The sequence below is a fragment of the Nuphar pumila genome, chromosome 1 (assembly GCF_984573655.1).
Source record: "Nuphar pumila chromosome 1, dmNupPumi1.hap1.1, whole genome shotgun sequence".
NCBI classification, from domain to species: domain Eukaryota; kingdom Viridiplantae; phylum Streptophyta; class Magnoliopsida; order Nymphaeales; family Nymphaeaceae; genus Nuphar; species Nuphar pumila.
In genome coordinates, this window is record NC_143249.1 from 17965350 (window position 1) to 17980066 (window position 14717).

At 42.5% G+C, this 14717-nt stretch overlaps 1 protein-coding gene across 2 annotated transcripts in view; it reads left to right on the top strand.

Annotated features, from left to right (window-relative positions):
* Positions 1 to 14337, top strand: part of NAR1 (ferredoxin hydrogenase) — a 48177-nt gene extending 33840 nt beyond the window's left edge. For both annotated transcript variants that reach the window (XM_089982038.1, XM_089982111.1), the window contains exons 6-11: positions 11150 to 11330; positions 11453 to 11502; positions 11613 to 11784; positions 12785 to 12911; positions 12998 to 13089; positions 14000 to 14337. In XM_089982038.1, coding sequence (XP_089838164.1) covers positions 11150 to 11330; positions 11453 to 11502; positions 11613 to 11784; positions 12785 to 12911; positions 12998 to 13089; positions 14000 to 14152 — 775 coding nt within the window. In that variant the 3' untranslated portion in view covers positions 14153 to 14337. The remainder of the gene's footprint in view (positions 1 to 11149; positions 11331 to 11452; positions 11503 to 11612; positions 11785 to 12784; positions 12912 to 12997; positions 13090 to 13999) is intronic.
* Positions 14338 to 14717: the final 380 nt, after the last annotated feature.

Sequence of the window (14717 nt, forward strand, 5' to 3'; positions counted from 1 at the left end):
TTATCCATATGTTGACCACAATGTGATAGTATTTATATCCTCCTCTTCTCTCGTTAGTAATGTTTATCCATATAACCTCCTAGAGGAAAAATTTTTAAACTTTGATGCAGGGCAGGACCCGATTGGACCCATCGTGCCACCCGATCTACCACAAAGGACAGATGAGCTACCTCGCGTGTATGATCCACTTGCAGGGACGGAGCCACGACGCAGGGAGGTACCCCTGCGCACCTACTCCAGGCGTTGTGGAGTTCGCACGTCCCAGAACCAACAACAGATGGAAGATGACCCGGATCGCGGGCTCCAAGTCTGGACCCGCGACCCAGGTCCACTAAATAGCCTTTAAAAGGCTCACACTTAGGGTTGCGTGGGCAGAGCAATTGAAAAAGGCTCAGCCGTCACTTTTCTTTTCAGCATTCTTGTTTCCTCATTTATTATTTTTGCATTCTGTTTTCTTTTCCTTTCAGTTCTTTACTGTTGATTGCTTCCCCATTGATTATTGAACCTTATTGAGATTAATAAAGAGTTGGAGCCACACTGATTCACGGTGGGCTGCTGTTTTTCACTCCTCCTCCAACTTGGCCTGCATCAAAGTGGTATCAGAGCAGGCGTTCCACCTTCATCAGCGGTATGGCTCTTGAGGCGGGAACCGATCCAGTACAAGGCGAAGCGCGTGAGGAGGCGAGCAGCGAAGATCCAATGCTGCGTGTCATGGAGGTGTTGACGAAAGTACAGGAGAATATGCTGCGCATGAGTCGGGATGTCGCCGGCCTATCGAAAAGGCTGGATGAGATGGATAATTGCATGACGACATTCGAGTCGCGCAAGGGGTCGTGCGCAGTACCAGATACCGACCTCACTGATGGTGCGTCTGCAAATTTGAGTCCCCAGGTTGTCGAATCATCTCAGCCGACACCCCTACAATAAAGACCTATCGCTGCCTTCCCAGCCGTTCCAGCGTCCATGCATAACCCGGACACCTTTCAACAGCACCAGGGGATCTCGGCGAACAGCAATTCCCTGGTAAGAGCACCTCAGCCCCGACAATGAGTAACTGCGTCAGTATCGCAGGTGGGCCCGAGCCTGCAGGGCCCCAGCAGCATGCTGGGTCCACCTGCAGGCCAGGGTTCGTGGCCAGGCGTAACAGCGACTGCGCATCAGGCCAACCCGAACCTGCAGGGCCCCAGCGTGGCGTTGGGTCCACCTGCAAGCCCTGGATCGTGGCAGGGTTTCGCGCGGGCTGCGTTGCAGGTTGAGTTGAGTCTGCAGGGGCCCAGCGTCACGCTGGACCCTGCTGCTGGCCCGGTCTTGTCAGCCCGACTCGAGAAGGACTTACCTTTTCCCCCCGACCTCACTCGGGGAGGCTCTGTAGTCGCATCCCTACGAGCTGGAGTTGGCGAGCCCCTGTTGATTGGGCCAGACCCAAGAGGAATCAATCCAGTTTTTGATGCAACAGGACCCAAGCCTGTTTCGCTGGGACCAACCAATGGGTCTCAGGGAGCGGGTTTGGGTCTAGACACCCCTTACCCAGCCTACCTAGTTGGTTTCGGTTCGCGGGCAGCCCCGAATCAGAACCAGCCCATTAATTCTGACCTTCAAAATAGACCCCATGCCGACCATAACCCATATCGGACCCGGACGGAGCTCCAGTTTGGATTTGAGCCGGGTCAAAACCAGACCCATAATCTTATGGATCGGGGATTGAGTTCAAACCAAGCTTATAATCCCCACAACTCGAACCCCGATCCAGCCCATCCCTATCTGGGTTCGACGAGTAGTGTAGGAATGGGCCCGATCCATATCCCATCGGGCGAGTCAACCCATCCATATACCCACCAGGCCCCATACCCATACCCCTACCCAAACCCACTTGTTTACCCAACCCTGGCCCAGAACCCAACACAACATCCGACCCAACACCATACTCCTAACCCACAACCATATTATACCAATTCTACCCGCCAGGAACCCGAACCCTCCACCCTACATTGGACTTCCCGTCATTCCAGTACCACAATATCGGCCGCAGATGGTGCCCGCCCACGGGCAAACCAGACCGAGCCAATGTCAGCAGGAACCGACGCGCCCTGACCGTCGACCCCCCATCGGGCGAGTTCGACAACACCAGCATCCCGGCGAGCAGTACCGCACTACGGACAATGAAGCAGTATGGGACGACGACATTTTCTGGAACGAGCATCCTTTAGGAATGGTGGAGCCGCGACAACAGAGAGCACCAAACCACTCCTCCACTTATGGCGTGAAACTGGATCTTCCGGAGTTCGCGGGGCGATTCGACGCGGAGCAATTTTTCGACTGGTCTTATGAGTGCAATTCTTCTTCGACTATCACACTGTCGCTGAACATCGTCGTGTCTCGCTAGCGTCTACGCGATTGAGAGGCCTAGCACAGACATGGTGGGTGGAGCTACAACGATCGAGGGAGCGGGCAGGGTTTAGAGCGCGTACAGTCGTGGGAGGAAATGCAAAGCTTGATGCAATCAAAATTCGTGCCTTCGGATCATGCCGAGCGAGCCTACAAGGAATACCTGACCCTGCGCCAAGGCTCCTGAACTGTAGCAGAGTACATCGCGGAGTTCCATCGTCTTTCTCTGCGTGTGCAGATCGAGGAAACAGCTCGTCAGCAAGTCACGAGGTACATTTCGGGTCTCCGCCCTGCTATCTCTGATGATTTTAGTTGTGTTACAGTTAGACATTAGATCAGGCCAACAGTTACGCCATGAACATCGAGGACAAGCTGAAGCGGAGGCAAGAATATAGGACGTCCCGTAGTGAACCCACCAGTCGACCTAAGTCGGGTTTCTCAACCAGGGGAGCAAGCTTCCCTAGTGATTCAAAGCCTAGAGCAGACCTTAGCAAACCTGACCAGTCAGGCCCAGCTTTCCACACCCGGTCCAAAGCCAAACCTAGTGAGTCGACCCTTCGTTGTTTTAGATGTCAAGAGTTAGGGCATGTCGCGTCCAAGTGTCCCACCGTGAGCAGGAACACCCATCTTGTTGAAGGAATTGTAGAGTCTGCATCCGCAAGTGAGAGTGATAGTGACGACAAGTCATTAGTTGAAGACGAAGATGAGAGGGGAGTTATAGAGTTCGACGGTAACGTCGAAAGTTTGTTGTCCATCCGTCATGTGTTGACCACACCCCGCGAATCGGCCCCATCGAAATGGTTAAGGAATAACATTTTCAGGACCTGGTGCAACTGTGAGGGTCACGCTTGTGATGTCATCATTGACACCGGAGCATGCGAGAACATGGTGTCTGAGAGTGTGGTTTCTACCTTGAAACTCAACACCGAGAAGTTGTCCCAACCCTATAAGATGGCCTGGTTCAAGAAAGGAAACGAGGTTCCCATCACTCAGCGATGCCTAGTTCGGTTTTCCATGGGGGAACACTACTATGGTGAGGTGTGGTGTGATGTAGCCCCTATGCACGCGTGTCACATTCTTTTGGGTCGTCCCAGGCAGTTTGATCGCCAGACAACTCACGATGGCCGCAAGAACACATACTCTTTTATCTTTAATGGTCATAAGATAGTCCTTCTACCTATCAAGAAGACCGGCTTTCCCATCGTGGACAAACTTGAGCGAGTTCCCCGCCTAGCAGGCCTCTCGTACCGGCTTTTCTTGAATCATTGTCAGGAAGATGGCTATTGTTATGCCCTGGTGGCAAAGCCCGTGATGAGTTCGTCAGTGTCCATTCCCGCGGACGTTGCCCCTCTTCTAGAGGAGTTCCGCGACATTATGCCGGATGACCTACCTGATGGATTACCTTCGACAATGGTAGTTCAGCATGCCATTGACTTTGTGTCAGGGTCGAGCCTACCCAACCTTCCTGCATATCGCATGAACCCCTCCGAGCACACCGAGTTATTAAGACAGGTTCGGGAATTACTGCAAAAGGGTTTCATTCGCGAGAGTGTTAGCCCTTGTGCAGTGCCCGCCTTACTCACTCCTAAGAAAGATGGGTCCATGCGCATGTGTGTCGATAGCCGCGCGATCAATCGCATCACAGTCAAATACCGTTTTCCCATTCCTCGTTTGGATGATATGTTTGATATGTTATCTGGTGCCTCCATTTTCTCTAAGATAGATCTAAAAAGTGGGTATCACCAGATTCGTATACGAGAAGGGGACGAATGGAAAACGACATTCAAGACACGTGATGGATTGTACGAGTGGTTAGTCATGCCGTTTGGGTTATCTAATGCCCCAAGTACCTTCATGAACATGATGACCCAAGTCTTGCGTCCGTGTATTGGGAAGTTTGTTGTTGTCTACTTTGATGATATTTTGATTTATAGTTCGTCATTGTCCGATCATTTGAATCACCTGCGTCAAGTTTTAGGTATTTTGAGGAGGGAAAAATTGTATGCCAATGCAAAGAAGTGTGAGTTTATGACGTCCATTGTCGTGTTCTTAGGCTTTATTGTGTCATCTGATGGCGTCAAGGCCGACCCCGCAAAAGTCCGCGCGATTGTCGATTGGCCTACCCCAAAGACTATAGGAGAGATCCGTAGCTTCCACGGGTTAGCCACTTTTTACCGACGTTTTGTGAGAAATTTTAATACCCTCATGGCCCCCATCACGCAGTGCCTAAAAGGTACTAGTTTTCATTGGACGACTGCGGCTGGAAAAGCCTTTACGATCATCAAAGAAAAAATGACCAGTGCTCCTGTCTTAGCTCTCCCTGATTTTAGTGCAGTCTTTGAGGTTGAGTGTGATGCCTTCAAAGTGGGGATTGGCGTTGTCTTGAGTCAGAATCACAAACTTGTTGCCTTCTTTAGTGAGAACCTTACTCAGGCTAGGTGCTAATACTCCACTTACGATGTTGAGTTTTATGTCGTGGTATAAGCCCTTCGTTATTGGCGACATTACCTTATTTATAAGGAATTTGTTTTGTACACGGACCATGAGGCTTTGAAGTATCTGAATAGTCAAAAGAAGTTGAGTGCCCGTCATGCCAAGTGGGTCAGCTTCTTGCAAGAGTACACCTTTTCGCTTCGCCATCAATCTGGTACCCTGAACAAGGTGGCTGACGCTCTTAGTAGGAAGAACAGCCTTCTGATGACTATGTCAGTGCATGTCATTGGCTTCGAACAATGCAAGGAATTATATCCCACGGACTCTGATTTTCACCAAGTCTGGGAGGGGTGCATCTCTTCAGATCACACCCTCGACCCCCGTTTTTGTATTCATAATGGTTACCTCTTCCGTGGGAACAAATTATGTGTGCCCAATTTCTCCCTTAGGCTCCAGTTGATTTCTGAATTACATGAAGGAGGGTTAGTCGGGTATTTCGGGCATGATACGACGTTCACTCTCTTAGATGAACGATACTTTTGGCCCAAAATGCGCAAAGATGTTGTCAAGTTCATCCAAGGGTGTCATGTGTGTCAAGTGTCCAAGGGTCATCGTCAGAATAGTGGTCTGTACACTCCGTTACCCATTCCTGAACGGCCGTGGGAGCACGTATCCATGGATTTTATCGTGGGCCTTCCACGAACACCACGTCGTGTTGATTCAATTTTAGTAGTTGTTGACCGGTTCTCCAAAATGGCTATCTTTGTCCCGTGTAAGCGAACCACCGATGCCTCTTTAGTCACCTCCTATTATTTCAAGGACGTTGCCCGTTTCCATGGTCTACCCCACACAATCACTTCTGATCGTGACATGCGTTTTATGAGTCACTTTTGGAAATCGTTATGGGCCCTGTTAAAGACTAAGCTTCAATTCAGTAGTGCGTATCACCCCCAGACCGATGGCCAAACCGAAGTTGTGAATCGCACCTTAGGAAATTTGTTACGGAGCCTAGTGGGGGAAAATGTCAAAACTTGGGATCTCGTATTGCCCTAAGCCGAGTTCGCATATAACAACTTCATTAACTATTCTACTGGTAAATCTCCGTTCCAAGTAGTGTATGGTCGGTCACCCACCCATGTCGTTGACCTAGCCCCTGTGTCAGATCTCTCAGCTCCAGCTCCGGATGCCTTTGATGTCGTCGAATATATGCGTGACATTCACAGACAAGTTCGTGCCAAACTTGTTGAAAGCTACGAGGCCTACAAAGCTTTCGTAGATCAGGGTCGTCGTGATGTCCACTTCCAGGTCGGTCAACTCGTCTGGGTGTATCTGCGTCCAGAGCGTTTTCCTGTAGGCACCTATAGCAAATTAAGTCCTAAGAAGTATGGCCCTTTTAGGATCCTTCAGCGGTTGGGTTCGAATGCTTACCTCCTTGAGCTGCCTGATGATTGGCATATTTCCCCTATTTTCAACGTGGCTGATCTATATGCTTACTATGGCAACAACAAGTCGTCAGAGCCGACTTCTTCCCAACCAGGGGAGAATGATGTAGGGCAGGACCCATCGTGCCACCCGATCTACCACAAAGGACAAATGAGCTACCTCGCGTGTATGATCCACTTACAGGGACGGAGCCACGATACAGGGAGGTACCCCTGCACACCTACTCCAGGCGTGGTGGAGTTCGCACGTCCCAGAACCAGCAGCAGATGGAAGATGACCTGGATCGCGGGTCGGATCCAAGTCTGGACCCGCGACCCGGGTCCACTAAATAGCCTTTAAAAGGCTCACGCCTAGGGTTGCGTGGGCAGAGAAATTGAAAAAGGCTCAGCCGTCACTTTTCTTTTCAGCATTCTTGTTTCCTCATTTATTATTTTTGCATTATGTTTTCTTTTCCTTTCAGTTCTTTACTGTTGATTGCTTCCCCATTGATTATTGAACCTTATTGAGATTAATAAAGAGTTGGAGCTACACCGATTCACGGTGGGTTGTTGTTTTTCACTCCTCCTCCAACTTGGCCTGCATCAAACTTTTATGTGGCTTGTTTTATAATATGTTGTTTTTGATAAAGTCTTGTCATATACATATTCTTATGGTTTGATAGCTCTGGGTCTAAATTTGGAGGGATACGACTAACACCTATTTTTTTGCATAATATTTGGAATTAAGAGAATATGTCATGCAATGCAAAGGAGTATTGCTTGTATCCCATTTTTTCACTAAAATTGAATATATATTATTAAAAAATTCTGAATCATCAAGTGCAGAATCTTTTTCCATATGGTTGAAAACTACAACTTGATTTTTTTCAATCAAATTATCCAACATTTTATCAACTTTGTGAAGCATGGGCTCATCCTTATCAACTTTTTTCGGCATTTTCCAATTAGGTTGTGTATACTCAATTACACGACTATATCCCAAAACTCATTATCAATAATAATTTTTTTTAATTTCTTGAGCCTTGGCAACATCATTAACACAATAGAATGTTCAATTATCATCAGTCACCATGTTAATCAAAGCATTCTTGACTTTAATTCTTTTCACTATCACAATGATGTATGCAAAACGTGTTTCAACAATTTTAGATCAGAATGCTTATTGTATATGGTATTAACATGATGGTGGTTGACAATAAAATTTTCAATGTTTTTAACATCTTTTTCTAATTCCTCAATCCATGAATATAGAGTATATGCAGACAAATCTTCATCCTCTTTTGAGTTGCAGATGCTCTTGAGGGTCAGATTCAAATTGTGTGTTACATAGAGAGTCCAAAAAATATGAGGATTCTTACTCTCCAAAATCAATGCTGCACTTTTAGAAACTGGAGTATTGTCTGTGATGATCTTCACTACTTTCTCATCACCCACTTCTTTTATTACTTGTATAAACAACCCCTTCAAATACTTAAGATTTTTATATTACCTAGATGTATCAACTGCTTTTTAGAATACTGACCAACAAGAAACAATGAAATTAATCAGTGGATGTCTTTGAATATTCGTCTACTCATCAGAAACAATAAAAACTTTATTTTGTTTTCATAAAAAAAATTTAATCTCTAGCAACCTCTCAACATTTGCTCTCTTTTATTCAAGAATTATCGTTCGTAGTTTTTCTGAACTTGAAGGTAGATAGCCACTCAAGTTACAATTTGTCAATGAAGTAATTAGATCATTCAAATAACGTTTTCTAGCTGTATTAAATGGAAGTGAACTAGAATAAAAATACCTCCTTACTTTTCTATTAATCTCCTCCCTTCCCTTCCATATGTATTGAATGGTGCTTGTATTGTTCCTTTACCGCCCTTCCATATGCATTTTCTTGGTGGTTTAAAAAGGGTACATTGATTACAGAAGAATCAATCATTCTCTTCCGCTTCTCATATTCATTTTGTATTTTTTTTGTATTGTCTCTGCACTGTCTCATCAGCTCTTCTACATCCTGAAATTACATGTCCTAATATTTTTAACAAATGACCCTTTACACTTTTGTAAGACCCAACAAAACTTTCCTCACAAAGCTAGCACCGAAATCTCACATTTCCACCACCTCCTTCAGCTTTTTCAAGCTTCTCCATGTGTGCCTATAGTGGTCCATTATCACATGATGCAACCAAAGAACGAGAATCAATACTACCACTACCATTACCAGGAACACTAGCAACAAAACTTGCATGTAGAGATGAGGATGCAATACCTTTTATAATGTTTGCGAGTCCTTTCTTTTTATCCGCCATTTTTGTTTTTAAAACAAAAATATAAAATTTGTATTAAATAAAATTCATAAAAAAAATGCCCAAACTCAGAACCCAACCCAAGCTTGGGTTTGGTTCTAGTGAACCTAGGCCTAATTTTTCACCATAGCCGAACCCAATTGGCCTGGGTTCGATTCTGCCTGGATTCATTCAGGTTTGGGTTCAGGTTCTGTTGAACCCAAGCTTGGGTTCACCCAGGAGTTGAACCCAACAGGGTTGGGTTCGGCCCTTGCGCCAACAAGGGGAGGAGGAGAAGGAAGGAAGAAGAAGAAAGAGAGGAGGAGGAGGAGGAGAAAGAAGAAAGATAGGAGGAGGAGGCTGAGGGAGAAGGAAGAAGAAAGGCAGGAGGCGGCGGCTAAGGGAGGAGGAGAAGGAAGAAGAAGGACAAGAGGGCAAGGAGGAGGAGGAGGAGGAGAAGGAAGAAGAAGAGAGAGAGAGAGTAATCTGGGTTCTTCGCTGTTGTCAGAAGAGGAGGAGTCAGGGAGGTGGCCTTTCATCATCGCCATTGTCGGAATAGGAGGAGGAGGAGTCGAGGAGGGGGGAGGAGGAGGAGGAGGAGGAGGAGGGGAGGGGGATGAGGAGTTAGGGTGGGGGAGAAGGAGGGGTCGGGGTGGTGGTGGCTCGATTGTGCCCTAAAGCCACCCCCAACCCAAAATTTTTGAAAAACGACCAAAATAGACTCGGTCAATGTTGACAGAGTCTATTTTGGTCAAATATAACCTTGGGTGCTGCTTGACTGCACTCAGGGGTATTTGACCGCACCAGGTGCGGCAAATTTTAATCACTGCCACATCAGGTACCACACCCACGGTGTGATGGCCCTTTTAAAGAGTCCCTGTGACATGGGTTTCTTTCCTTCATTTCATGGATTAGCATATCTTTGTACTGTTTGCGTGAAATACAAAATCATGCTCCATGTTCTCATTAGTTGCAACTCATTTCTGGTCTTTGGGACTAGAACATAAAGGGAGAAACTTGCAATCTGATTACACTAGTTATGCATAGAAAAAACTAATATCTGAAATTATTTGTAACGATGAACAGATGTTGATATGTGACACAAGTTTCCTTAAGGTGTGAAGTCCATAAACCAAGTTTTGTGCAAGCTTTATCTGTATAGAACAAAAATTACAGGGAGAATAGCATCCTCTACCCCCAAGAAATATCAGAGGTTCTTGGTCTTTGATCTCAAGCCACTATGAAAATATCTCTGTATCATGTGGACACCTTGTCATATTAGTCATGTCAATTGCCATCAACATACAAGGACAAGATTGCTTGGAGGACCTAAATTAAAATCCCAGTAGTCAAATAACAAGGCATCCCAGATAGTAGCTTCAGCATTCCGTTTGAACCATTTTGATGTGCTTGTCTTAGATTACATGAGGCCTTTCTGAACCAATCAGTAGAGCCTTACAATGTGGAGGCCCATAATTCATGAATCTTGTTCTTTTTCTGCTGATGTGCTTGACACTGAAATTCTTATTTGATTGATCTCTTCTGACTCACATTATTTTGGAAGAGCTTAATGTTTCTTATTAGAGGATTGATCTAGGGGGCATTAATGACTTGGCATTGAAGCCATCAAAATCCTCTTATTTCCATACTTGAGGACTTGATAACCAGGAAATCTAGAAATTTGGCCTATCTTACAATTGCAACATGACAACTGATCTATGGAAGTATTGCAAGAATCCTGTTCTCAAAATTTAGCAGTTCAACCTATCATATTTGACTCAATGTTGTAAATTACATACTGTAACTGTCTCACTGCAAAAAAATGGTGCTGTAACGTAACTAACCTATTGTAACATAGGTACAGGTGTGGGTATTGGATATGACATGTACTGGTGATATAGAAACTGTTAAAAACAATACATATACACTATAGAGAAAATGTTTACTACTATTGAAGGTACCATGCCATTGAGCTGGAATCACAATTTTTTCATACCTGTTGATCTCTTTTTGTAGACCGAACCCTATGGATGTGATTTACGTAGTTGGTTTAGTAGGGAACTGGTCTTGGATGAAGTCTTTGCTACATGCAAACAGGTTTTCCAAATGACTTAAAGATCGATGACCCACAATGTACCAAAACTTCACGAGTCAAAATATCATAATTTTTATGTATTAAGGACACAATCCATGGTGGATTATTGATTAGTGGCTGTTACTTAGGATCTGATGGATTTGTCATTTAACAGTTTTTGTTGGGCAAAGACGCATCAGTCATGGGTCATCCTATTAGAAAGTTATGTCCCATTATACACCATCGAGGGTTGAGAATGTCTTTAGCTGTTCATGGTAATCATTCGAGTTTCTCTGTTTGCATGAAATAAGTTTCATATTTTGTTAGCTTGATTTCTAAAACTTATTCTTGTTAGATTGATTTGTTGGTTTTTCTCTGTCACCTGATAAACATCCACATTGAGAAGGTTTTAACTACTTGCATTCGTAAATCCTGCTGTCATTTTGCTCTCTAGTTATTTTTCAATTTTATAGTTATTCATGGCGCATTAACTGGTTAATATTTGACTCTCTAAAACATCTTTGAAATTTGGGTAGACCAGATGAAGTTTATCATGTCACTGTGATGCCCTGTTATGATAAGAAGCTTGAGGCTGTCAGGGATGATTTTACCTTTTCTGTGGAACGCCAAGGGGAAACTAATCAGGAGGCTGCAGGTCCAAGGATTCCTGAAGTAGATTCCGTTTTAACTTCTGGAGAAGTTCTGAACCTTATACAGGTCACTTGCCCTTTTTCATCCATTCACATTTTGTCTACTGTCTTGCAGGTTGATGTGTGTGTGTGTGTGTGTGTGTGACATATTTGCATTTTGACAAGTTTTCCTTCTTTGACTGATTACAGCAAAGAAGTGTTAATTTCAACTCCCTGGAAGAAGCTCCTCTTGATAGAATGTAAGATTTATTAATTTGATATATCTATAAAGGAATATTGGTTTATTAATTTGATTCTCTGTAAAGGAAATTTGACATAATTTTTCTGTTTCTATATTGATTTTTGATAGGTTAACAAATGTTGATGATGAAGGGCATTTGTATGGTGTTTCTGGAGGATCTGGCGGATATGCAGAGACGGTATTCTGCCATGCTGCCAAAATACTCTTCGGGAAGGTTATTGAAGGGCCTCTTGACTTTAAAATTATAAGAAATTCAGATTTCCAAGAAGCAACTTTGGAAGTAAGCACTTAATTTCATGACACTATATAACAAATTTTTATTTTTTTAAGTATAAATTTGCAAATTTTGTGATACATTGCGATCTATTATGGTACAGTACTTTTTGGCAATTATAATATGGGTTACAATATGCATTTTATAACATTTGTTTGACCTAATTGAACGTGTGTATACCACAAATGAAGTGATAACAAATCGTACTCCCAATGATTATTGTAATGAGCGATGAAGTCTATTTGTAGCAAGATTGATCAGATATATAAAGACTTACCAGCAATAAGATTAATGATGCAAAACATGATCAATTTGAAAATGTGTGTAAAACCATGCTATATATCTGTTTTAGCAGATTAGAGGAGAGGGAAGAAGAGCAGTAGTGTATGTGATCGCTTATTTCTCAGTAGTGAGAGGCAGTTCTAAGAAAATTGTATTTATTAAAACATTGTAAAATTACATCTTATACCATGAAGTATAAACCATAACAAAATAACCAAATGACAGTTATGCGCTTGTTTAGCCAACTGATGTTGAATGACTATAATGCATGTTCTTTATCAAGTTGCATATTGTGCTTTAACATGTACGACTTTTCTCTAGGCAAATGATATCTGATCTACTTGTGAAATATCTTCCTCTTGGTTTTTCTACTTAACTTTTGAATATATAAAGTAACCCAATCACAAGTATGTCATAGGTTAACCATCTCATGTTGAAATGACTAGAACAACCTCGTTGGATATCCTTAACATGTCCCTCATCAACTTGATTAATTAAATGTCTAAAACCACACCTTGTTGTAAATATCGATCTTGTGTAAATATTGATTAATTAAATATAAAAAAAACATAAAGAAAGTGTTCCTAAGTAGTGAACAGGCATAAGAATACATTTCAAACCAGATGGTGCCATATATTGACTAGGACGAAAAGCAAATTTTTTCTAGGAGTCCTAATTATTCTTTTTCTACCTTTAATGTCCTTGAGTCTGTTGTTTACTGTAGGTTGAAGGTAGAACAGTGCTAAAGTTTGCACTTTGTTATGGATTCCGAAACCTGCAAAATATTGTGAGGAAAATCAAAATGGGGAAATGTGAATATCACTTTGTGGAGGTCATGGCATGTCCTTCAGGTTTCTACAAATTCTTTTGAAGGAATTCAACTTATCCCGAGTATGGTAGAATAAAGGCATACATATTGACATTTTTTTATATATAGGTTGTTTAAATGGTGGTGGTCAAATCAAACCGGACAAGGGCCAATCTGCGAAGGAGGCCATCCATTTGCTGGAAAGTTTATATATGAAAGATGTAAGTATTATTTTAGACAAGCAAGCTAACTTTGTCTCTTGTTCTCGCATTGTGACTCCAGTTCTCTAGAGCACATTTGCATTTATATTTCATTCATCATCAGTCATGCTTCACATTAAAACAATGCCTGATTTAAGAGTGAAACCATTCTAAATTTTATCTCACTTGGAGGTATTTCTATGTTCTAATAAAACTTAGGTGACTGTTGTTGATTAACATACCCAGAACTTTTATCCTTTTGGCTAATATGGCTTTGTTGTTCTTCCATTTTGGGGAAGTCCTACAAGCGAATTTCGGGTTTATGATTTTTGTGATGGAACCTGTTGAAGTCTTGATTTTTTATTGCTCATTCGAATGCTGAATTATAACATCATTTATCTTGTGTTGATGAACAGACTTGATAGTTCAGTAACACAACAGCTATATCACATAGGTGCGGCGATGCGGCACTTTAAAAAAACTTGAGTGCGAGGAGGGTATATATATATATATATATATATATATATAACTTTTAACAGTTTTAAGTTAACACTACGTGTATGTGCATTTAGGTATTTATATATAATATAGATAGAACTGGACTTGGTTAAGGTTAACTGAATCTACTTTTAGATAGAAATGGACCTCAGTGTGGTTGACTTCACCAGACACGAAAGCTGTGCCCAAGTGTCGCACCTGCATGGGTGCACCGCTGGTGCGGTGCCCTGTTATAAGAGTCCGTGTTACATAGCATAGCGGCATGTCCTGATGCAAAATTCTCATATTTACTCTTGCATTTATAAGACCCTATAGATATGTTTAGTGTATATATTACAGGAGGTTTTTGTGCATAATCTGCACATTATTACTTTTTGAAGGAAATTCAAGTGGACAAGGAAAACTGACTTAAAAGTTCGATGGCATTTCTCAGGTATTGGTTGCTGATCCTTTTGAAAATCCTCTAATTACAAGCCTTTACAAAGAGTGGCTGGAAGAGGCTGGTTCAGAGAAGGCTCGGAGTTTCATGCACACAAAGTATCACTCTGTGACCAAAAGTTTAACTGCCCAACTAAACAATTGGTGATGAGCGATTCTGTACATCTTGTATTTCCTTATAATTACTTTTTTGATGATCTTGTCCGCATAAAATGGCTGAACCATTGAAGGTGTTCAGCAGCAGTATGTATCGTGTACGTGGCATTTGACTTCATGTTCCATTATCTTCTAAAAATGACTGCTCATTTTATTGGAGCAGTTTTCAGGTGAAAAGATGGAATTTTGCACGTAGGGATATATATCGGCTATATATAGCTTATATTATCTTGAATCTAAATGTAAACAAAAGAATGTGCATATATAAACCCATGTAAATTTTGATGAAGGCAAAAAATTACAAAAATAAGCTTTTTATGAGGCAATTTTCACTGCAGCAAACGTTCAAGTGAAACAGAAATAAAAAATAAAAACCACTGAAACATTAGAACGCACAAAGTGGAAGGAAAAATAAAGAACAGAAAAAAGAACTACAACAGAGGGAAGGTGAAAAAAAATTACCTTTTATTAAAATGGGTAACAAAATATCAACAAAATTTGGATACAAAATTAGATCCAGATTTGGGCCTTTGCTAAGATCCCTTATGTGGAAAATT